This window comes from Chroicocephalus ridibundus, chromosome 5 (genome assembly GCF_963924245.1).
Source record: "Chroicocephalus ridibundus chromosome 5, bChrRid1.1, whole genome shotgun sequence".
Taxonomy (NCBI): domain Eukaryota; kingdom Metazoa; phylum Chordata; class Aves; order Charadriiformes; family Laridae; genus Chroicocephalus; species Chroicocephalus ridibundus.
Window position 1 is genome coordinate 19527568 of NC_086288.1, and position 25598 is coordinate 19553165.

The 25598-nt window shown below is 41.8% G+C and overlaps 2 protein-coding genes across 6 annotated transcripts; one reads left to right on the forward strand and one right to left on the reverse strand.

The window, feature by feature from the left end:
* Positions 1 to 9725: 9725 nt before the first annotated feature.
* BBS12 (Bardet-Biedl syndrome 12) lies at positions 9726 to 16526 on the reverse strand. Of its 4 annotated transcripts, none has more exons than XM_063337007.1 (3): positions 16371 to 16475; positions 15534 to 15633; positions 9726 to 13073 (listed from the first exon to the last, which is right to left on the reverse strand). In XM_063337007.1, exon 3 carries the CDS (start codon positions 13055 to 13057, stop codon positions 10919 to 10921), a length of 2139 nt encoding a protein of 712 aa, XP_063193077.1. In that variant the 5' UTR covers positions 13058 to 13073; positions 15534 to 15633; positions 16371 to 16475; the 3' UTR covers positions 9726 to 10918. The 4 variants fall into 4 exon arrangements, with proteins under 4 accessions (XP_063193077.1, XP_063193076.1, XP_063193079.1 ...); XM_063337006.1 differs by lacking the exon at positions 16371 to 16475 and adding an exon at positions 16095 to 16227; XM_063337009.1 differs by lacking the exon at positions 15534 to 15633 and having other exon boundaries at positions 16371 to 16526.
* A 117-nt stretch (positions 16527 to 16643) lies between these two features.
* LOC134516495 (uncharacterized) lies at positions 16644 to 22808 on the forward strand. Of its 2 annotated transcripts, XM_063336727.1 has the most exons (5): positions 16644 to 16737; positions 18288 to 18443; positions 20386 to 20514; positions 20623 to 20760; positions 20996 to 22808. In XM_063336727.1, exons 1-5 carry the CDS (start codon positions 16735 to 16737, stop codon positions 21083 to 21085), a joined length of 516 nt encoding a protein of 171 aa, XP_063192797.1. In that variant the 5' UTR covers positions 16644 to 16734; the 3' UTR covers positions 21086 to 22808. The 2 variants fall into 2 exon arrangements, with proteins under 2 accessions (XP_063192797.1, XP_063192798.1); XM_063336728.1 differs by lacking the exon at positions 18288 to 18443 and having other exon boundaries at positions 16653 to 16737.
* Positions 22809 to 25598: the final 2790 nt, after the last annotated feature.

Genomic DNA, 25598 nt, shown 5'->3' on the forward strand with positions numbered 1-25598 from the left:
AGACAAATAAACAGATAGAGATCCAACACTGGAGATTAATATTAAAGCCATAAATAAAGAAATCACATGTAAAGTAAACGGTAGCAGATTATAAGGAATTCTTTAAAAGAGATATTAAAAAGAGGTAGTGAAACTCAAAACCCCATACACATACTGCAGTCTCATTTCATTTACAGAGTATTTAAAGACGACATTCATTCTGTCCTGCCAGCATGCCAGTTTGTATGTAGAGGAACTGTTCTGCTCTATTGACTTTGCACTGTATGTTGTATGACTACTAGCAGCTCTACTTGGCACACTATAACTGCTGTGGTTTAATCTTCACCCTATATTCCAAAAAAGAGCTACTGTGTTCATTGTCAAAGTTTACTACTACTCTCCAAGAACTACCCTGTCCTAGATATTATCCTTACAGAGTCCAGACTTATGGGAATTCTGTATGGTCAAGCAATGGAGGAGGCTTTTAGACAAATTCCATCAGCTTTCTCAGATTTTCAAGTCAAGGAAATGTCTTTTAAGGTGAAGAATCACAGAATCGTAGGGTTGGAAGGGACCTCTGGAGATCATCTAGTCCAACGCCCCTGCCAGAGCCAAATCTTAAATGACATCAAATATTCATTCATTACTACAATAATTCTGACTCCTGTTTATTTTCCAAGGCCTCGTTTTGTTACACACTATATGAACAGAGTAAAGAGTTTCTTCTCTACAGAGTCTGCGGTTTTAGAGACAAGAAACAGACTGACAGAGCTGCATGTGACTGTCTCCAAAGCTGACCATTCTCCCTAAGTGGCATTCCCTGCAGGAGACATCCTTTAACTACTAGGGATGCTGGGCTCTGAACCCTCATCAAATTCTTCAGTGGAAAGGATGGCTCAACCTACTGCATCTCTGAAGCAAGTTTTTTTCAGGTCATCATTAAATACCCAATTGCTATTGCTGTTAGAGCTTATTAGAGGTTCATCCAAGAAAGAGCAGCTTTTAATGAAGGTTATACTCCTCATCGGCATTAGCAGTCCTCAATTGTACATTTCTTTCCACTAAGAAATGATCAGAAAGACACCCTTTTCCAGTATTCAGAAGAGTGAGGAAGGACAATCATATTTTTGCAATAATCCATTTCTTAGGGACCAAGCCTTTTAACTCCCCAAAGCAATGGAAACTTCACTGATGTTTTTAATGAAAAAGGGATTGGTTCCTGTATTAATTCACAACCAAAGCATCATTTCCCCTTCCCCTCCAGTCTCCTGAGAATAACATATCAGCAAAATAACATCTTGTCGTACATGCACATCAGCAAGAGCATCTGTAAATTCTCATTCAAGAACTGAATTTGTGGTAGTGGCTCATAGCAGCACATAAACCAGAAAGAAAACAGCTTGATTAGCCTTTCAAAAGAAAATCCAATTCATAACAAATCCTATTTTAACTTGCTAGCTGAGAGATGGACGTGAGCATTTGAGGGAGGGCAGGGAATGGATCATCTTATTTGTATAATGCCTCTTCACATCATGGTCACGTGTTAAATTCCAAGTATCATGTTGTAGGGCAGTCTAAAGTTCTACTTTACAGAACAGGTAAGCAAATGCAGTTAATTAAAGCAGCACCTCTTCGCACAGACAGAAGTCACATACTTATAAATTAGTCTGTATTTTGGAAGATGTTTTCTTCAGCAGTTTAATAATAAGTCTGTTTAATAATCAGACTTGAACAAATAAGAGGCACTGGAATAAACAATTTTCAGTCATTTCCTCCATCTTCTCCTGGCCTTTAAACTCCTCTCTTCTTCCACAGTTTCACTGGCCGTATGAATGGCTGTGAGAGGAATCTGGAAGGCTGGAGGTCCTACTCAAGCTCTGTTGGGAAACAGTCCCAAGGATCCATCACTGGAGCTGAGTGCTGTTCCCAAATTAGCCACAGCAACTCCATGTATAGTAATTACCGATCTGACATTTGGCAATTCTGTTGAGCTTATTTACTGCACTGCTCTGAGACATCAAATACGTCAAAAATACAAGCTGGAATAATTGCATAGCCAAGGTCACACATTAAACCATTTTTTAAGTTAATTGCCTGGTACTTCAGATAAACAAAGATTTGGGCTTCTTTTCCAGTAAAGCTCTCTCACTGCCAATTAATCTGAGTTTCCTGGCTTTTGGCAGCCATCAGCATACTGTCACAGCTAAATGGCTCCAGAAAACAAGTAGCCTTGAAAAAGAACAACTTGCATGATATGCTTGGGATGGTTATTTAAACAATGCTTACCTAACTAAGAGATGAAGGGCAGTGAGAAGTGAGGTACTGAACACTGACTGCCCCTTACCTTGAGCAAGGCATACTCAAGGAATGGGAATAATGTTATATTAGGAGGACTTTGCCCGTTAATTAAACTGACCTAATCAACATACCTATACTGCTGCACGTTTACTAGTCTAATTTTCATCACTGTAGGGAATCAAAGACATTATACTGATATGGAATTAAACACATATAATGCCATTCATGACTACTTCCCCTAAATTAGTACATGCATGCTATATGCATATCTTTGAGCTGCAAATGCAGGGAGCTGCTGCAAATGCAGACAGAACTGCAAATGCAGGGAGCAAATTAAATACAGGAGTTAATAACCAAAACAAGACATAATTCCTTTCAATTTACTGGAGGGGTTCTTTTTGTAAAAGGCTGTTCTTTGACAAAATTGGGATTTACCTATAATAGATAATTATTCTGAAAAAGGAGATATTTTGATGGTTGTCTTGGACGTAAACAGGGGGTGAAGAGATTAACTGCCTTGTCTCAGGATAGTATGACTAGACGAGAGGTCAGTGTTGCTAACTGAGAAACTGGGTCTGTCCTGCTCTAGAATGTGTATACATATGTAGATATATAAATAAAATTTATTTTATACAACTCTGGAGATATTTTGGCTCTCCCGTACTAACAAATACGGGGTTTCTGTTTGTTTTTAAGTTTAGTCAGTGAAAGCACTGACTCAGATTACACCTTAGAAATAAATCAGTTCAACTACTGTTATTTTTAGTCCTTTCTCCAAATCTGGTTAAATATTTGGTCTCACAACACAGCGGAGAAAAGTTGTGAATAGCACTAAACCCCACCTACTGATCTGAACTGAAATAAAAGACAGTCAGGGACCAATCTTCCCATTACTTCTAAATAAAAAATGTATGCTATCTTTTATACTCTTGCAATAATTAAAAAATAACCCTATTGTTTGGAGTAGCACTTGGTCCCCAAGGAAGGAATTCCTTTCCAGCTAAACAGATTTTTACTTTTGTGAATCTCTGCCAGGCAGGGAAAACAAATACAAGCCTTCCCCACTTGGTTACCCCCTCTTCCCATGAGCTCTTTCACCATCTGTGCATGATCATGGCGCAGCCTGTCTTTCCACCCCTCTGAAAAGCACGCAAGGATTCCTCCCAAACACGTCTCATCATAGGAACATATGGCTGCTGGGGATGGCACTGCTGAAATTGGGATTGGATTAAATGGGACATGAAGCCACTCTCCAGGGGCCATCAGGGGCCTGCTGTGGAGGGAGAAGTTGGGGAACTATTTTTCCTCTCCACTCAGGGAAGCACCTCTTCCCTGAAATGCCCTTGTCCATCCCTGAACTGTGTGCGACACTGTCATTCCCTCCACTCCCTCTCCCAACCACTGCAGCAGGCATTGAAGCCTGTACAGGTTTTCTGCGTGCTCCCCATTTCAGCGACTGCTCTGTAGACTACTAGAGCCGCTCTGGGGGGTTTCCGTTTGTAAATCCATGCACTAACGAATTCACCAATCACTCTTCTGCGTGGCCCTGCTGAACCATCCATCTGTTATCCCTCTCCACAGCTGCTCAGGATGTTCCCTGTCATGTCCTCTGTAGGGGTTCAGTGCTCTGAGCTCAAAGGCATAAATGTAAGAGAGATGGTGAACGCTGTGTGGTCAACACTTGGCCCACTGAGATCACACCTTAGTCAGTCTGCAGGAAGCTTCACTGTGACTAGTTTACACTGACAATGCCTTTGAACAGCAAAAGCTTGAAACTCTCTTCTAAGAAAAACTGGCTTTTCAGAAGCCACCGAAGTACTCAATACTGCAGGCATGTGACTATTAACTTCATTTTGTTCCTCTGCTAAATCTTGAAATACAAGCTACATGCCTGGAAAAGGAAGGGCTTGCAGGTGAATAGAAGTGCAGTGGCACCTCAGAGATTGTTTCTCTGCTAACACACTCCTGTCTAGTCCCTGCTGGATCTGCAAGTATTGCAAGCATTTGTAAGGACTGGCAGAAGTACTTGCAGAAGGTTCCAGCTCAAGTTATGTTCTCAAGGCTTAGTGTAATGCACATAACACAGTCCAGAATTTGCAAAACATGCACATACGGACAGAAATGCTAACTGCATCTTTCAAAATGGAAACAACTGCAAAAATAACAAAGTTTTCAGGAATATAATGCAAACTGAATCCCAGTACTTGGAGCAAACCATCACTGAAACACAGCTAAAGACACCACTACAGGTGTTTTTCAAAAGTCTAAAGAAATGGATATTGCTAATGGAATAAACAGATAGGAAGCCAAAAAACATGGAGCACCATATTCCTTTCTTCCTTCCACCATTCAGGATCAAAACCAGTCTCTAGTTTGTGCACATACCTGAGCTGTTCTCACTTTCCCTTCAACTGTGCTGAAATCATCCCTGTGGACGTTAGTTCTTAGAGCAATGTTATCTACAAAGAAAAAGCCTTTTAAGACCATAGATCTATTCATAGCTGGTTAACAGGGTTTTGGTCCTGCAGTTTTGCAATAAGTGGTTAATTAATGCAGCAACGCTGGTGGCAAGTGGCAGAATTTAGTCCGTGATTTTTTGATTTTTGCAAATTTATGTCATACAAACTATGCTTTAACTGTATTGGTGTGGAATTGATCGCAAAAGGATTACTGATCTACAGAGAGAGAGGGGAATGAAACTGGAATATGGTCCCTCTGCTTCAAAGTGCTATCAGCAAGTTACACTTCTACATGTGACACTGAGGAAAAAGCTGTAGAAACAGCGGTATGCATGGTCACATTCTCAAAGTTACCCAAAGCTAAAAAGTTTAGCTTAACTCCCAAGGTAAAGAATTAACACAAAGAAGTTGTGCAAGGGACAGAGAAAATGTATCACTGTGCCACGCTTTTGGAACACCCTGTCACACTCTGATCCCTTCAAAAGTAACAAATATCCTGCGAAGCCTGTGGTTTTGATACAAAAAAAGCATTTATAGCTGATCAGTACCAGATCCATGTTTTACTTAGCTGTAGAAAAACAACTGAACAATTTAACACTTCCTGTCAGTTTGCCTTATACAAATTGTAAGGCTTGTAGTAAGTCTCTGTTGTTAAAGGTTCTCCCAAAAGTGCCTGTTGTGCACAGCAGTCCTGGCAACACTGCAGGTTCCAGTAACAGCAAGCACCTTGAAGCAGCACCTCGGTCACATTTGAGTATGGCTCTGTCATATTGCAGGGTGTTACAGAGTTTAAACACACAAACATTTTTTTTAAAAAAACAATAATGAGACATTACATGCACTCCTTACCTGGTGGAGTTGATGCAACTCCTCTAGATGTCCTGCCTGAGTTGGTTATCGGAAGCCAGCCTGCTTTCATAGCAGAAGGCCCCTCCTTGCTGCTGGCCTGCTGCAAGATTCCCAGTTACTTTAACCCACTGCAGAAACCATTAGACAGGGAAACTTCTTAACGTCACTGGGCAAGACGCATGCTGAGAACATTTGTTCTAAAACAGACACTGGCAGCAAAAAATCAAGAAGTTCAAAAGGAAGTAAAGAGGTTAGGCAGCTTCCATACACAGACACCAGAGTAAGCTTGTTTCTTACTCAATTAGATAATACTACTACTACTAACTCCATCCAGAGACATTCTATGGGGGCTTAGGAGTGTTTCAAGAGTATAGAAGATACAGAAAAGATATAGTTTATAGCCGCTAGTGTCATTTTACATTATTAAAAAATATTTTTGTGCAAGTTTGCATCAGTTTCCCAAAGTAACAGCAAAAAGTAATTTCCAGTCTCACTAACTACAGATCCCAGCGTGTGAAAAGGGAACATGCTGGACAGGTGATGTTTCTAAGCTAAAGAGCAAACCATGCTATTCCTTCTGAATGAGGAGCACAGGACAGCAGGCAGATATTTGAGATGTTGAAACCTCTAAAAAAAAAAAATAACAAGTTCTACTCTGCTCCCAATACTTGAATCTTTCCCAGGATAAACTGAAATGGAGATAGGGCAGCCCAGAAGAGCATTCCAAATAGTCTGCTTCCATATCCTCCCACCAAGCCATTCCAAACCATCTTGACTTGATAAACACCAACCCCAGCTATCTGTGATCACAGACCGCCTGGCTCAGGGAGGTTTAGTTTTGCCTTTGCTGGAAGACACCCAGCTCCCCAGTCCCTGCCTCCCCCACTTAGGCAGATAGAGGGCACAGCAGCCCACTCATAGCCGGGCAAGGCAGCAGGCAGCCATGGTGGCTGAGCTCATGGGTGGGATGGCTGGGGTGGCAAGGTAGCACCTGCCAGGCTGCTGCATGCCCCAGGAGCACATTTGGCCTGCTGCGAGCACACATTGCACATCCCTCTTAATATATGTACACACGTGATTTATTCTTACTTCAGTTTTTCCACATGAGAATTTAGAGACAAGGTCCAAAGGGAAGAGAGGAAATCACAGCAGAACTCATCCGAGACACAGCCTGTCCCAGTTCTCCTTCCTTTGCTGTTTCTTTTCTTTACCCGCTGTGCTGTAGGAAGGCAAAGAAACTAATAAATCTTCTGATGATGCTAATGGGTCACTTTACAGTAGGCATAAGCCTTGATTAAAACCCTGTAATCAAGACTGCCTTCTGCCTTTGGGATTTAAGCTAACATCTTTGCACTGGGACAATGTTTTTCCTTAAATACTGAAAAGAAATGCAAGGAAAGCTGACAGACCTCCCAGCCTCTTCAGCAGCCCTGACCTAGAATATCAAAAGGAGGTCAGTGCAAATAAACTGTCTTGATTCTCCCAACTGTCTAGCAAGCTCAGGTTTTCACCTTCAGCCTTTCCTACTCCCTAACTACCTTAGCCTGCCCAGCCTCCACCCTCCCCACAGTCATTTCTTGGCCTGCCTGGGTACCACAGCCTCCTACATTTCCTAGCTTATTTTTTTCAGTGCACCTGGTAGCAGGCAAACTATCAGATGCCTCTTGACAACCACTGATCATCAAGCTATCAGAATTTGCATGCAGGCTGTGCCCTCCAGCTCAGCTTGGGACAAGGGTCTCGTTGCCATGATTAAGACCTCTACTACAATTTCAGAAAATCATGAAGGAGCAGAGAGGCCCAAGGAGTTAGCCTTATAAAGATAAACATTAAATAAAATGGCATCAGCCCTAAACAGAAGGAAGAGTGAGCCAGGAATGATGATAGTGGTACGCAAGGGAGAAACAAGGCACCTGACTAGGACAGCGTTTCAGCAGGGAGTGAAACGCTGCCTACTCCTTGGGACAATCCCTTCCCTAAAATCTCTGCCATTTCCCAGGCACATCAAATGTAAAAGCTTAGCTCTTCCATCACATCATACTCTACACAAACAGCCTCTGTGTACCCCAGGAGGAGCCTCTGCCCGGAAGGAAGGCCAAACACGTACACTGGATTTCACATTGCAGAAGGAGGATGGCTTGAGGACAGCATGCATGTTAACCTTCTTCACATATCAAAGAAATAATTTTAAGCAATCCAGGATACAATATCTATCTAGTTGATAAAATTTTCCATTCTGTTGGCTTGTGGAAAAGCAAGTGTTAAATAACCAAACAGCTTTTTAGAAAACCTCTGCATCACAATATTTAAATATATCATTATGTGCTTTTTAAAAGCCTGATTGGAAAAATTACATCATTCTGGACTTTCTGAACATTTGGTGTGTCAGCTCTCAGTGCCTAAGAGCCCTATAAATAGATGTTTGGACCACCTCAATACAATTTATGTATGCAGTTTTTCCGTAATCCACTTAACTCTATTATTCAAATAAAGTGCAACAGGATCTTTTCTTGGGAACAGGGATTATGCAATGCTCAGCACAGGAGGTTCAAGAAAAACAGTATAAAGCCAAACATGAGCTGCAAACACTTGCAGAGCAGCAGGATCCGTTTATATTTATATGCTGTGTTTCCATTCCTTTCTCATCTAACAGCCACTAGCTTCTCTTGCCTCTTTTGATCTAACAAACCCTTTCTCTCTCTCATGTCGTAGTACACCAAGAGTGTGGCCAAGCCCTTAAACATCAACTGCCAACAGGTTAATAATGAAAATATAATTGCAGCATGACCAAAACTTTAATATAATTAGATCCCTATGCTGCTAGGAACCACTGTTTCAAATAGAAATTATAAACCCCTATAGTACTCATGAGATTTTGCCAAAATCTACTGAATTCTGGAGTTTGTTAGAAACCCAAATTTAGAGTTTCAAGTCAGAGATGGCTAAATACTATGTGCATAGCTTTCTACACACAAAAAATTTTCCTCTCATATTTCTAAAAGGCAACTGCTATTAATATGCTCCCTTAACCTCCTTAAGAGCCTTCCAGTTACACACGAGTAGAATACAAATATAAAAATAAAAATATGCAATTTAGCAATGAGAACTCTGAATGAAACCTTTGAAAACATACTGTATAATACTATTTTAACACACCCACATATATATCTACGTGTACCTAAACTGTATTTGAGGATGAATTCCATTATCTGTGTCTTTCTTTTCCTTATATAGTGAATATATCAATTATTCACTTAGTGTGAATCACTTCGGTAAATGGCTCTATGAAAGATCCAAGTATATAATTTGATACAGTATATATTCATGTAGAAGAAAGCTCCAGGATAAAATGCGTTTAGATGGATTCTCTTCAAGTTACGGCTTCTGGTCAGTTCAACACTCAAAAGTTGTTTCTAAGGATCTCAATTTAATTCATGCTTAAGGTTAATTTAGAACCTCAGTAACCTACCCCACCTCTCCAGGAAACTCCCAGCTATGGAGACCCACAAGCTGTAAGCAAGTCTCAAAAAGGGCTATTTTTAATCAGAATGCAGTGTAGGTTACGGAGTTATATGTTATGGGGATGAAGCAAAAAAATTTGGAGAACGTGAGGGAGGTAGAAAATATCAGATATTGTCAAGTATCTATTGACAATTATAATGGGATATAATGCCAAAGTGTTATTTTAAGAACTGTCTTTCCTCTTCATGGACTCAAGCCCTCTGGAATTAGGCACCGTGAAATGCAGAGGTAGAGGGAAGGGCCTTCCCAGGAGGAAGGAGCAACGCCAACAGGACACAGAGGCAGAGAACTGTGTTAAGGCTGAGTACAAGTCAGCTGGGGGATTGCCAGTGGTCACGGGGGGTTGAGGCAGCTGATGCTCTTCTCCGACATGTCTTCTGCAGTGGGGAGATATCGCAAGGACAATAAGTCCGGAAGAAAAAACACCCACTTAAAATAGTAAAAAGGTAGCAGCAAAGTAACAGTAAAATCACCACTCATTTTCTGTCTGCCTTTCCACTGAATCACAACTTAGAAAACACTCTTTAGCCCACCGCAATTCTTAGCTTTCACCACAGAAGGACTGTCTGCCACCAGCACCAGGAATCACAACGAATTTGTGCTTAAACCAAGTACTGCCAGCCATTAGCATTTTAATGAGATAGTTCTTAAAAGCAAGAATCCACTTTAGTATCACCATTTCCATTCTTTTTCCATTCTGTTTTCACTGGACTGGTGAGACATTTCACTTTAAGTGCGATTCAAAATGCCAAGCGCAGAAAAAATATCTCCATAGTTACACACCTCTTTCTTGCAACAAAGTGGCAGTTCTCCATGGCTCTGCTTTGAAATTTTAAATGGTGAAACACAATAAAAATACCTTGCTTCGATCATCACGAGGGATTTGTTTTTAGTTTTTAGCCAACAGCTAAAACATAGAACATTTTCCTCTCTACAAGGATAACTGAAAGAGCCCAAAGGAAATAATGTAAAAATCCAACTTGTAATGTAAAAGAAAACTTTGTGTAGAGATACATCCATTTAGTAATACCAAAAGGGAGGATTCAGCCTAAATTCATGTAAAAATGAGAAACATTCCAAAGAGTATATATTTGAAAATAGGAGATATATGGTCCATATAAATATGCAAAAGTAGAATGTACCAATACAATCTCTTAGCATAAAATGTAACACTCAAATTATTGCAAGTTTAACCCTTACATTTGCAACATACAAAAATTAAGAGAAGATATTAATTAAAAATTTTGGGTTTTATATATATTCTTTCATCTAACACAAATATGCCAATGTTATGTAAGAAATCTCCACCCTTCTTTAGAAGGCATTAAAAGACATCAGACAAGATTAATTTACAGAACACAAGTCCAAATACCTTATACACAGAGAGAACATGTTCAAAACATAAGCACATCCATGGTATCAAACTTTCTTCCAACTAGACTCGGCATGTACCCACCTGCCCAGTGCTCCTCATTACAATGAATAAAAGAACTGAACATCTGCTCTGCTAAATAAGATTAGTCAGTTTGACCGGCTTAATCTATCCATACAGACAATGTCTTTAGTTAGAAATGCATAGCTGGAGTTAGAGGTAAGCCCACAAGTGATTTTTGTTTGTTATTTAACTCCCATTTCTAGAAATAGGAAGTTATATCTACCTTGTGACTGTCTCACATTCTGATTTCCGCTGTTACACTCTACAGTCATAATCACATCTCAATGTTTGCTTTATAAACTATGAAGAAATGTAGGCTGCACCTGGACGTCTTCCACTCACTGACTCGTGGGCATATAAATAAAGCCTGCAAGTCCTATAAAAACATAAATTCACTTGACACATGTGAGTTCAATAGCTGATTCCTTTTGGGACCTGTGATAATTTCGGCATCTGTTTGAAGCACTAGCAGCACTAAGTCTAGAGCTCTCCGCCATGCCTCTGTCTTGGCTGTAACATTATCATAAACCTTTAAACCCTCTCCATCGTCAGCAAAGGGACCAGAACCACCCCTGAGCAGGTCACCTCTTCTAAACTCTTTCAATATATATGCTGAGGGAGAGCCACACTCAGCTGCTTTTTTGAGGTGATGATCAACTGAGGTACACGCTTCCAGCTCTGATGCAGCTTTTGCAGTGTTACACATAACCACTGAAAGATACTGCTTCCAACCGCTTGCTAACGCTTGGAGCACAACTGATGTATACTCTGTCGCAGATGCTGCCAGACAAGGATTGTGAAACTCTCTCACAGCATTTTTATTTGATGGCTGTAAAGGCTGTTTTGCAAGCATCTGAATATGACTAAGGCATAAGAGCTCTGCTGCACCACCACCGAGAAAAACCTTCTCGTCTTGTAAAGCATGATGGAGTCGATACGCTAAAGTCCAGAACTGGTCTTCAATGAGCTGCATCTTTGAAGCTACAGTAGTGGTAAGCACGGCTGTGAGCAGGGGAATTCCTTGTACTTTTATCCTGACTGGCACAAGCTCACCCAGATCCATTGCACGCCCATCGCAGGCCTTCCACAGCCCCACCTGGGCTCCGCTCCCCACACAAGAAGCGTTCAGCTGGGTGAGGTACGTCACTGGCTGGGCGCTGGTGACCTCCCCAAAGGCACACAGCACATCCTGAGTCACAGAACCAATTACCAATATACTGTTTGCTATGCATCTTTCCATTAAGTTTTCACACACATTTCCTTTGACCAAAACCAAGTTTACTTCAAAGCTAATCAGAATATCTAACATACTGCTCAGCCACAAGTCTGCTTTGCCTTCTGGTAGGCTAGGATGCTCCAATATGGTCCTTACATTACACGGTCTATTGAAACCTAAGTGACGATATTGTTCAGTTAGGTCACCATCCATTAACAGAATCCGAAGGGGTTTGTCTTCAAAGTATTTGATAACTGTGGTTTGTTCTGGTGACACTAGTGTGACAAAGCCTGGGGAGACACAAGAATAGCTTTCAGGCAGGCCCAGTAAACAGCATGTCACAATTCCTGCAATATTAAACTGAGAAGAGCCACTGCATTCTGCTCTCTCTCGTTGATATGCAACAATGCTCTGCAGCAGTTTCACGCTAGTCTGATTTCCATGGCTCAGAGCCATTGCCAGGTGTCCTAAACCGTAACATTCACAGGGATCTGCTGATGGTCCTGAAAGGTATCCCTGAAAACTACCTTGCTGACTTGAAAAATGGCTTTTTCTTAAAGTGCTGAAGTATCTGCTATGGGTTAACTTTTGTTTATTACAGTTGGATGCAATAACACCACTTCCAGAAATCCAAGATGTACTTTTGTCACCCACTGGTTTGACAAGAGAAGCTATTGAACCCAAGCTGGCCAAAGATGAAAGCAGGCGCTTGTTAAAATTAGAATCATCTTCTTGATGGGAACAAGGATTTATTGGAATTACTTCTTCTGGTGCAGAAATATCTTTCTGAACGTATAGGAAAATGTGGGGATCTAGAAGACTGTCACATCCAATTTGGCAAGTTTTACTTTTAAAAGCATTTGGCCTAACACTGCTAGAACACAGCTCTTTATTTACATCATGTATTGATATTTGAAGACACTGGACTCTCTCACAGCAAGAGTTCAACCCCTCAGACATCACAGATACTATTGCTGAAACAGGAACATTCTGCTGGAGGCACTCCAGTACGGCACTGCTCCACGCACCAATGAGAAACAACAGGGTACTCATCCCAGTCCTAAACTCCTTGTTTTGTGCCTGAATGGTTTCATTAAGAAGTTGTCCGGCAGCACTAGTTAAATCCAAACTTTCAATCAGTCTAACAGCAGAACAGATCAGTGTGCTTTGGTTGGTGCTTTCATCCACAATGAATTTACATGATTTCATTGGCCCCAATAATGTTCTTCCAGTTAATGCCAAGGCTGAGAGCTGCTGAAGTCCAATATGTCTTCTTGCATTCACATCCCTGAAAGCCATGGGCAGCAGGCAGCATCTGTGAACAGAACATGAACATATTGCCCCATCCTCACCGCACTCCAGAGCATGTATCACCAAAAATGAAACTGACAATCTAACACTGAACACAGCTCTGCCATGCGCCTCTCTCCACAAAACAGTTCTTCAGTCTGTGCACTTATTATGAGACATTGATGCACACAGTTGCTGAAATGGTGCATTGCTAAAATACCATGGAATTTTTTCTTGCTGGCAGATAGTACAGTGCTGTTAGTTCCAGTGGTTTCTTAAAAAAGAAGCAGTAGAGATTCTATAAAACTACCATTTCTCTCCTGATCTGCAATCTGGAATTTCAGCTATTTGCCTTACTTAGGGCAAAAGTTCATTAGAGCAGAATGGACCATTATGTGCAAAACCAAAGTGCTCTCTACAGATCCATCTTGGTACCAATAGTTACGCCGCTGACTTTAACCTTCAAATCTGGAAAAACATAATCAAATTTATTTTATCCTGATTCTATTTGTTCCACATAGCATGCATCAATATTTCATTAAATGTACATGAAAAGGAATGCCACTTCTTCATACCTCACAAAGCAAACTGCCAAGACTTTCAAGTTTTGATCTACTAGTCAGTTTTAGCATGCCAAAAATAAATCTTCTTCTTTCCCTTGAAATCCCTTCCACACCACACTCCTGGGGCAGACCACATGGATTAAACTGAAGCTTCCTTTTTTTTTTTATTTACTTTTTGAATGAAAAAGTATACACATCAAGAATTAAGAACCCTGAACTCATGTACCTTTTATGCTCAGATTCAAATGATTTATTTAATCTCACTAAAGGTCCCTTTTGCATAGTTAATTCCAAATCCAAAAAACTAATTTTCTGCCCCACTCGGTGAAAGTCCATCTGTATATAAACTCAAATGAAGACAAAATGTGACTTTAAAAAGCAGAATAGGCAGTCAGAAATAACCTTTATATGCTGACAGACCTGAATTTCTAGTCTAGCCCAAACTGACAACAGAATTTCCTTTCAATTATTAGGTACATCTTGAATTACCAAAAGAATCATTAACCAGGAAATTATTTTAGTCTATAGTTATCTGTGATGAACAATTTTAAAAAAAGGACTTTTAGATAAGCAAGTGCTTCTGACTTTAAAACTGCACTAGGAGCGCACATCTGAAAACCTCCATCCAACCTGATTAAGGGTTTTTACAGAAATTTTTCTTGGCAATCTCTTGTGGTAATGGTCTAGCCATGCTATGTACCTATATCAGTACTCCCAGTAGTAATAATAAAAAGCCTCTTTTTTTCTGAACTGGAATCCTTAGCTTAATGTAACAGGTAGTTTGTTTTGAAACAAATGAACAATAAAACAGAAGCGATTAAATAATAATTATTGGATCACAGAATCCAATATGAAACGTGTTTCCCCCACTTGCCTGAAAACTCATTCCATCTGATTTCTCTTAAGGATTTACTAAGACAGTCATTTTGGTTTGGGGTCTTTTTTTTTTTTGCCTTTTTGTTTGTTTTTGTTGGTTTTTTTTGTGTTTGTGGGCGTTTTTTTGTTTGTGGGTTGGGTGGGTGTGTTGGTTTTTTTTTTTTTGGTTGGTTGGCATTTGTTGGGGTTTTTTTGTTTGGTTTGTGGTGGTTTTTTTATTCTTTTGGTTTTTTGGTTTTTTTTCACTGTTTGTGAATTCAAGCGGTTCTCAACTCACGATGGTCACTTCTCAACCTGCTCTTGTTTTGACAGAAGGAACAAATAATTAATTTGTGGTTCTCTTCATAAAACTTAGGAAAGAGCTAAGTTAGCTATGCTGAAAGTAATGCTTTCTCACTACCTGCGTCCTTGGCATATCATTCTGGGCAGAAGGCCATGCTGCTGTTTGGATGGGAGACAACTATGGAAGGACTGGTGGGAAAGGTCTTTCCATTTTTCAGTACAGTGAACTTCTTACTTCCCAGTCACTCTCTTCTTAAAATAGTTTTTATTTCAATGAATATGAAACCAAGGCTGGTTATGTAATTAGAGTTAGTGCAGCAACTTCTATCAAGCCACCACACTTTCACTAAGCCTCAAGACAGACAACCACAAGTTGCTTAAGTAGAATTTTCTCTGAAATTTAAGTTGGAAAATGAACCCCTTACTTTCAGATTAAACTCATACTGTAAAACTGTAGCTTCATTTTGGACACCAGCCTGGACTCCTGCAGACCCATAAACCTGAACCAAATGGACCCAGGGCTTGGCAACAAAACCAGATGAAGGCAGGGCATGCATTTACAGGAAAGAATGTTTTTATTTCATTGCTTGTACAACCTCTGGCCTGTGCGACTTATGATTTTGTGATACTTCCCCCCCTACCCTGTTTTTGTTTTATGTATATTATTTGGGCAAGAACATCACACCATCCTATGGTGTAGGAACCAATATAAAGCAGAGCCAAAAATTCAAATTTTCGTCCCTCCCCATTCCCTGACCTCTTACCTCTTTTTCCACCCAGTCCGAGGTGGAAAAGATAAAGGGTCAAGTGGAATTACATTTCAGAGTCAAACACAAGTGAGGTCAGCAAAGAGAAGGCGGCATCCTGGAGAATGAACGGACAAACTGGTAGTGAAGGACAGCCATGTGTGAGACACCAACTACTGATGGCTTCTGCTGAGCTAACCTGTGTGCTGACCTACTGCTGCCTGCCTCATCACCTCTCTCTGCAAGCGTAATAAAACTCAACCTTATGTTCAGTTTATGTTTACACACACAGGTTTGAGGGATCTCAAGTGAAGAACTCCAGAATACAGAAAGTATACTAAACACTTATTATTCACTGTGCCTTACAGCACCTCAACCATGAAGGCTAAACTAACATATTTTAGATCAGTTTTCCAAATTAATGTATTTCTGTGAATGGCTTGCAAAAAAAAGTCTTGCATGCATGCATTCGTAGACATTCTCTTGTGCCAGCACGGGTGCACAATGAATGAGAAACGATCAGAAAATGCTCTGCTTGCAACTAAACCACCAAGAGTTCAAGTAACTGACTCAACTTACCTGGTCTACCTAAAAGTCAACACTGTCACTACTACTGTTGGAAGAAAGAGCTTCCTAGATCGGCGCAGCCAAACCCAAACGCCCATGGTGAACCAGCCCGGCGTCACTCGCAGCCTGCAGGTGGAGAACAGCCCCGGAGGGCACCCCCCGGCAGGAGCCGAGGCCCGCTCAGCTGCCGCCCTGCTCAGGCCTCGGCCCCCATCCGCTTCCTCTCGGCCGGCGGACCTGGCCTAGGCCCCTAACCGTCCCCGCAGCAGGAGGGTGCTGGTTTCTCACCGATTTCCTCCGCTCCCCACGGCCGGGCTGAGGCGAGGCGGGCCACTAACGGGCGGCCCCGCCGCGCGCCACCAACGGCCGCCGCGCGCGCCGCGTTGCCAGGAGACCGCCGCTTGTTTGCGGAGACTGCGAGCGGAGCGGCCCGTGTCCCCCCGCCCCGCGCCCTCTCGTGACATCACGAGCCCGCCGGCTGCCATTGGCCCGCGCCAAGGGAGGGGGGCGGGTTCCCAGCTACGTCCGGCTCGCCCATTGGACGACCCCGCCGCCGTTGCGTGCGGCGGTGGGAGAACTCGCCTCCCCGAGGCGGGCCGTGAGGAGCGGCGGGGCCGAGCGGGTCGTATCGCGCCGGAGCGGCGTCGGCCAGATGGTGAGCGTCCTTCCCCTCGCCGCGGGCTCCCCTTCCCCTTGCCGCCTCCGGCAAGCTGCCGGCTGAGCCCCCTCTGCGCCATCCCGCTCGGCTTTCCCGGGGGCCCGGAGCCCTCCGGCCATCCTCGGCCTCCGGCGGGCAGGCAGCCTTCGGGCTCGGAGGGCTGCGGGGAGGTGGCGTGGGGCCCGCGCCGGCTGCCAAGGCCGGCTGTGTCGGTCGGCTTCCTCACACAACGCGGAAGTCAACACCCCGTCAAAAAGGGCAAGGAGAACCCCCCTACCCCCCAAAAAACCCCCAAACTTAGCACTATGAAAAACACCAAGAATCGCAAAATATGCTACCTGCTTTCCTGGTGTGGGGTAAGCCAGAGGGAATATGCTTACTGATCTCCTCCACTTTGTTCGGTCCCCTGTAGCATGTGGCACCTGTAAATGGCATCGGGCAGGCGAGAAGATGCAAAGTAAAACGGATTTGCACAACTGGGTTTTGAAATAAATGGGACAGGAAGCAATGCACATGCTACTCCTCAGAATCATCAATATTTTCTCTATCAAAAGCTAGGTTTGATAGCTTTTATCACCAGGCGCTTCCAAAAGCAACAGAATATTTCTAATACATATATATATAAAAAAATATATTCATATATATATAATATATACATGATATATTCATATATATAACCCAGTTAAAGTTTGGGGTGGGAGGGACTGTGCCTCCTTCCATGAATCTGTGCAGATTCAAGACTAAAGGACTAAAATCTGGCTGCTGCTGGTTTAAAAGAAAACCTGTACTTGAGGAAAACATCTTTCCTGCTCAACAGGCAGGTGGTGGTGGGGAAACACTCTGTACTACACCAGCTTACACCAGAAGCAGGAAAGGTCTCAGAAGCATCCCGGATAATAGTGCTCAGCACAAGCAGATGAGTTCTGCTTATGGGACAGATTTTGTGTTGATCTCTCTGCTACCACCGCCTGTTGTTACCTAGGCACCACAGGGAGTTGGTGGACAGGCTAGAGCCACACAGCTCCCTTTAAACTTTGCTCCGGACAACTTTATGCTCTCAGACATCCCATTTCAACGCTGACTTTGAGGAGTGGCCAAATTTGAGTCCCACTTACAGTCAAGACTGTGTACAACCAGCCTTTTTAACTGCGAGGATGATTTACTCACATTTTCCCAGTGAAACCACTCCTGACATGTCAAGGCAACCAGCAGGAGATGCAGAGGGTCTTGGTCACCTCAGTGGAGTGTTCATTTTCAGACTGCCCGCCTGTTTTTCTAGCATTACTCCTTTAATTGATGATCTTTCTGTTTAAAATAGAAAACATGGAGCCCAAATTGTTATTCCCCAGTAACACAGTCTTCAGTTGCTTTTCTTTCTAGAATAACCCAAGAAAATGAGCATAGAGACCCACTGTCTACCACTTGCAGCAAAGAATGTGTCTCGCTTCTGCTACAGCTTTACTGTTGGTATTTATAATTTAGTTATGTTTCAGATTTTCCCCCAGAGTAGGCTATCTGTTATGTTTTCTCTCCTTCACTTTCTGAAGGCATCCAACTATAGAAAACCTGGTGTAAGTACAGCCCAGCGAAAGAAAAGTGGCTTGAAACCTGAACTTACAGAAGAGCAAAAGCAGGAGATCAGAGAAGCTTTTGATTTGTTTGATACTGATGGATCTGGAAGCATCGACATAAAAGAACTGAAGGTTTTCAAACTTTTTTTTTTTTTCTTGGGTGGAAATATCTTTGGTCTCAAAGTTGTAGCCGCTTTTTCTGTTTGTCCAGCTCTATTTTAAAACAGTTTTGGAGTACAAACAAGAATTAGGCTGTCATGACCGAATTTGGGGTGTACTACATGGCTAACCTGAGAAAGCTCCGTATGTAATACTTCAGAGCAGGCAGGCTTCCCTAATACGTGGATAGTAGGTCAGATAGATTTGAATATCTGAGCATTAGAGGAACTAAACAATTCCCGTGTTTAGGTACACACAGTACACATTTCAGTTTTCACGACTGACTGAGATCATTGGTTCTCAGAAGCGGACTTTTCTTGTTCTGGGATAAGCGTCAGTGTATCAGATTTTTTTCTTCCTCTCAGAACTTAACACACAGATTCTGCATACATTCAGGAAAGATACAATCATCTTTTCATATACATAATCCCAAAATTATCTGGTTTTTAATTTAAAAAAAAGAACAAAACAGATCTGAGTTGCATTTCAGTAGCAGTTCAGGTGGTGTGTGCGTGCACAGGCACACACGCAATAGTACAAGGGTGAAAATTATTCTCAGTTCACTCCCTATGTTTTTATGTGTCTGACCTTTTTTTAACCATGAACCTTTTATCCCAATTATCTCCTTGACCTTGATTTCTCACAGACACACACTCTGCCTCAATTTCTGTGTATGTAACCTAGAAGCATGAGTTACCTAAGCCTGTGGCTTATCTCAGGATTTATTTGGAAGTACTTAGGCTTGGTTAAGGAGAGCGTGTTCTCTGAACACAGAAGATACATGTTAAAATACAGTTCTTAAAACAGACTGAAATGTTTTAGCATCAACCATTTAATTCCATGTTTTTCTTTTTCAAAATAAATTCAAAATAATGGATATTTTACAATAGAAAATGTTCCCCTCTGAAAGACAAAATGGAACATTTTCAGTTGCCTCATTGCAAGAAACTGGTCAGAAAACACACTCCAGTTAAATGTTAAGTTTCTGGTGAGTTGGCACTTTACAGTAGAAAAGTGTTTAGTGAGAAAATTTCAGCCTAATATTAACTATTGATTTCCACTAGAGCATATAGGAAGAACGAACGTTCACAGTTCAAATCTTCCTCTAGTTACGTGTTCTTAAAACTTCAGTCTCTGAATTAAATATGCTGCAATCACCTGGCACACCAGGACTGTGAAATTACTAATAAACACCGAAGTAGCAAAATCATTGTTCTAAGCTGGTGAAATGCCAGAGCCCAGTTTTAAACAATGTTAATATTAAGCATTTGTACAAGAATCTACACAACTGTTTTTGCAGTAATACTTTGCCTCTGCTCTGTAAGGCTCAGAAGGTTTGCTTTGCTTTTCCTCAACTAGCACAGCAGTCAGTCTTTGATTTGCTGAGGCTGACACGCTTACGGAGTACTCCTAGTTCCTACCCCCTCGCCAGAAGTGCCAAGAGCTCTGCATATGGATTTCTTCTATGTCTGTGCACCAGATTGCATAGATTAACTGCATGTAACTCTACACCTATCCAAATTAATGGGCATTCTGCCCTTAATTTCAAATGTTGCGAGATCACATCCCTGGTCTCCAAACCTCCCTTGAAGTCCCATTTTGATAATCCGGTCCCTTTAGGAACTATGTAAATTGGAATCTTTACTTAATTCAGACACAAAAAGTTTGTCTTAGTTTCAGAAATATATCCATGTTCCACATGGATCTAAAGAGAAAATATGTCTAACCCTTAAGAATATCAAGCCTACACTATTACTATTTGGAAAGATGAAACAAGCAGTTGAGATATATCAAGATGGTTTTCATTGCAGTGAGTTATTATTACAGTGTTGGACAAGGAAATTAAACAAGCTTTAGTGCAGCTGCTGTCAGTATAATGCTGGTGTCCTCCTAACAGAATTGCTTTTTGGCACAGGTTGCGATGCGTGCTTTAGGTTTTGAGCCAAAGAAGGAAGAAATTAAGAAAATGATAGCAGATATTGACAAAGAAGGAAGCGGCACCATTGACTTTGAAGACTTTTTGGCTATGATGACGCAAAAAATGGTAGGGTTTCTTAATATAAATTCTTGTGACAGCATAAAAAAAATACCGCAAAGGATTATCTCTGTGGCAGGTGTTTTCTAATTAATACATGCTTTACTCCTGTTTTAGAGTGAAAAGGATTCAAAAGAAGAAATCTTGAAAGCTTTCAGATTATTTGATGACGATGGGACAGGAAAAATTTCATTCAAAAACTTGAAAAGGGTTGCCAAGGAGCTGGGAGAAAATTTAACAGATGAAGAACTTCAGGTAAATTCTGATTTGCCAGAGCTTTTCTAACAGGCACAGACCGATCCTGTAGCTCCTAAAGACGGGGTGGAAATTTATGCCTATACAAAAAGGGCTAAGAGGTCAGAAATACAAAGAGCAATCAAATACATAGTTAATGTTTTGACATCAAGTGCTTCTGATTATTTGTTTTAATGAATGGAAGATCTTGTGTTTAGGGTCCAGTGCCTGATCAAATGTACAATATGTTTTGCAGGAAATGATTGATGAAGCTGATCGAGATGGAGATGGAGAAGTGAGTGAGCAAGAATTTTTGAGAATCATGAAGAAAACTAGCTTATATTAATATTTGTTGCCTTGCTGTACAGCTGCTCCAAAAGATAATCTGGAAAGACTTAAAAACTGGGCTTGTGTCTCCTGCATATTTTCTGCCATATAAAGAAAGTCTGGAAAGGACAGATTTTTGGTTCATTCTTCTTTTTCAGCAAAGATAATTAGGGGGGAGGTGGGGGGTGGCTTCAGAACTGTCACAATGGTATTGCAGAAGTAAAAAGGAAGGATGAACTGAACCTGCAAGGCAGGGTCCCTTCCCCTCCCCCTCAATAATTTCACTGATTGCCATTTTGGATAAAGAACACTGTGTTTCAACAATTTTAACAAAAAGATACTTCACTTGAGATGTGAAGATTCCCACTGCTGCTGGGAAAGGCCACTTTTGACCTTCCTAAGGCTACAGAATGAAGGTACAAGCACAGAATTTTTATTCCTTTTAAGGCTTTTAGGTTATCTTTTGGTATTTGTCTCCTTTTGTTTATTCACATGGAAGACTGTAAAACCAATTGCATATCTGTCTTCATTTCTGTATGAAACACTGTTTTCCCATAGCAAAGTTGGTTTTGGACCTAATGGGAAGCAAATGTAGATAACTAGATTTGTTTTTTCATTTGGAGTTCTGTGCCATCAGTAGATGTTCTGTTTATCTGGTCATCTGAAACCTAGTTTACTTGAATGTGACCTGCTTGGATTATCAAAGTTTATTGTATAACCAGTCAACATCTTGTGCCATTGTTCTTACTCCCAAGACGTTACAGAGCTGCTGTCATGCCAGGATTTTAGGTACCTAAAAAGTTCAGTTCTGTGGTGGACTAGAGTAAATTTTGGTTTCGTCTGTTTACAGTCAAGTTGCAGGGACGACTCACATTTAGATCCATGCAATCTAAATTAATTTCTGACATCACAGGTTTGGTTTTGTTGTTTGTTTTTTTTTGTTTGTTTGTTTTATGGAGTACCTTCATTTTTGTCAGCATTTCTTGCATATACTGTCAGTCTAGGATTTACTGGAGAGCCGTATTTCCTTCTGTATTACGGTGACAGAGCAGTGACACACAATATGACATCTGATTATGTGGTTCTGCAGGAGGTTTTATCCTTGGGTCCCAACTAGACAATCAGCTTCAAAACTGCAGGGAAATGGTATAATCTCAAATCACGTCTCTCTCTAATGAGGCACCAGGAGGAGTTTGTTACAGCTCACAGTGAAGTGGCAAGCAGGTAGCAAAATGCCGGAAGGGGAGGGAAAGAACAGTATTTTCCCAGTTTCTGTTAAGATCCCTCTTCAGAAAGCTTCTGCTCCTTGACAGCACTAAGGAGGTTTGTAGAAGAAAGGAAAAGCCAGCTCCTGGATTAGCTCCTTATTACAGCTGCTCCAGCTCTCCAGAGCTGTAAGGGCCCAGCAGGGGGAGAATTAGTTTCAGGAGCAAAAAGGAGAAGTGTTCATTTATCTGTCTTCTCAGTCTGCAGATGTGGACCTGGCGCGTTCTGCCTCAGTCCTCCCAGTTTCTGCCCCCCCCTCCCCGAACAACTCTAAACTGCCCCTCTCTAACCTGTGCAGAAGTAGGCTTAAACCTGTGGGAGAAGAGGGATTGTGTAGGACCCTGGAACACTCAAGAGACCTGTGAAGTCTCCTATTAACGTATTCAGTGGCAGTAGATGTAACCTGTAGTACTGTAAGCGTTTTAAAAGTCTATTAACTTTGTATAAGTGTGAAATAAAACTGTTTTGCAAGTTAAGGACTTTGCGTGCTTTATAACTGGGTGTGCTTACTATGAAAACTAAATTTTTAAAGATAGTTTTAAAGCATTAAATGGTTCACCAAGTACATTTTCACTTTCATTTATCTTTTCTTTCTAAGAGAGAAATTCTTAGGTGCATCAGTCTATCACATAATTCCTCTGCCTCTCCCACTATGCTGATTAAAAGTTTCTAGTACTAACCACTTATATTCAGAAAGGGAAATCTGAAGTTCTAGTTGATGATGGGGAATCCCAAGAGCCTATTAAGAGTGACTGTACTTTTTAAAATGCTGCCACAGGAAGAGATTGATGACTCTTGTTTACCTATGATGCATGTCACTTCTCTCTTCCTGTTCTAATCCCATTACCTGACTTCTGTAGGTAGGAAAAAGACACACAATCATACCTACCATACACACTGCAATGATGAGACGTTTTTTCTGGCTTGCCCATTAATCTCTTAAGTCTGGAATGTCGAGCAGTGGCTGAATTATCACAAAACTCACAAGCGTTAACGTAATAGAACAAGTGTCCCGCGTCACTTTAGTTTGTGTGATGGTGAGGGATATCTCATCTCCTCTTCAGCCACATGCAGCGGGTGTGACGACTAACACAGCAGTATCAACAGCAGCCCACAGCAGTGCTCTGCTTCCGTGTGAATTATTTTCGGTGCCTTTGCGAATCCTTCCTGTCCCTTCTCAAATTTTATCTTTTATATTTCTATACACGGTGGAGGAAAAGGAGCCTGACTGAAGCCAATGCTAGAACTTGGAGTTAGGTTTGGGTGAGGAACGGGTGCCCATTCAGGCATTTCATCCTTACACTGTGCTGGAGAATGCAACTCAGATGACTGAACTGGGAAGGTACCCAGCAGGCATTTTTCCTGGGCTCTGTTCTAGTGCCTATTTGAGTATCTTACCCTAAATGGAGGGGTTTCACTAGAGGAGACGGATCACTTGCACCCCTCTCCTCCTCTTGCCATTCACTCTATTCTCAAAAGTAAGAGCTGGGGCACTTCCAGGAGACTTGGATTCAACTCCTTTGCACTGAAGCGCCAAAAAAGAGGCAAAGCAGTGATCTGGGTTCCCTTGCCTGAAAGGACCCATCCCTCAAGGCACCTGAACTCTAGAGGTCACCAGCGTGAGCGCGTACTGACTGGTGCAGAGGGGAAGGCTTCAGTCACAACCCTGCCTGGTGTTCCCTACAGACTGATCTGGGCAGCTCCGGGGTGGGGGCGAGACAGATGCCTGTGAACCTCATCCTTTGCATCCCCTTTCTCCTTTGTGCCAACAGGGAGGCTGGGTTCTTACCTGGCATTTGCAAATTCCCCTCGGATGGCTGCAAGATGTGCATCCAGCTGAGATCCTTCCTTCTTGCAACATGAGTGAAGCCGGGTTTTCAGTTTGAGTGTTCGTGCCAGTCAGACACTGTACAAAAAGGAAAGTGGAACTGCAATTTATATTTGGCAAGCATCTCGATATCAAAGCATTGATAAGGGCGATAGCTCCTTGGGAGATAATATTGCAAATGACTTCCAGTGAAAAATGTTTTAAAATGAAAATGTACCAGGCTTTTAATAAAATTCAAAATAGTTCAAGAGAAAAAATTTACTAACAAGTTATATTCCAAAATATGCCGGTGGCATGGTAATTTTAAACTAACCTTTGCTGTTATCTCCCCTGTGCAACTATCAGTTCTTTACCATCTCTCAGCCCCACAATCCTGCCGGTCTCACAGTAAAGCAAATCTTCAGCTCGCTCTAGAAAAAAAAAAACAACAAAAAACGTGACAACTTGAGACATTGGGCTGTTGTGCTTTCTCACCACATCACAGTGACGAGTGGATAAAGGCAGCAATCTGGAAGGCCATTCAGTTCTTTGCAGTTATACCTGTGCCAGGTGTGTGTAGAACAGCAGGCTGGCCAGGCAAAAGAGTAGACGAGTCTGGCATTGCTTGAGGTGCTCATGTGGTTAACTGGTAACAAGTGCTACGCTCTCACTTCTCTAGGTGTGAGTTTGTTTTCAGAGCAATAAGCACAGGGTCAACCTCTAACATTGCAGAAAAATAATGGCTTTTCAGGTAAACCTAATCTTTGGTATTTGGGGGGGGGGGGGGGGGAGTGGGCAACAGAAGAAACCCTTGGTGTGCTTTCACATGCCAAGAGTCCCACTAACAGAGCCCGAATACTTCAATAAATTGATGCAGCATTTAATAGTAAAATATTTAAACTGATCATTCACAGTTCTGAAGAATAACTCTCATGTCCTGCAAACTGCCTGTCACACCACCTACGTGCAGTTTTAATTCCCTAGAAACCTCCTCACTCAGTTCAAAGAAATCAAATATTGCCACGGTACATTTGCTTTTAAACACCCCTGGATAGCGTAAGTGGATTTTGAGAAGGACTCCAGCAGTAGAAAGTGCTGTGAGCCAGAATTCATCATTGCCACATTTGACACATGGAAATGCTGGCAGAAGACATTTTTCTGCCACGGGTTAAATCTTCCTGCCGCCCCAGCAAAAACTCTACGGTACCATATTAGTTAAACCTGTTCCATGTGCTGGCTGGTACTTTTAGCACTTTGCAAGTGTAGCAGCGCAATGTACTGCCTTTAGGTGGTGCATTTTGTGCAGACAGTCATTCTCCCAAAATATCAACTTTAAATCCAAATCAGGACCGCTGAGACTGCATCCAGGTATTGTTGCCAGTGGCGCCCCTGCCCGCCCAGAACTTACTCTCCCTGCTACAGTTGTTTGAAAATTATTTTTGTTCCCTTACACAGATAA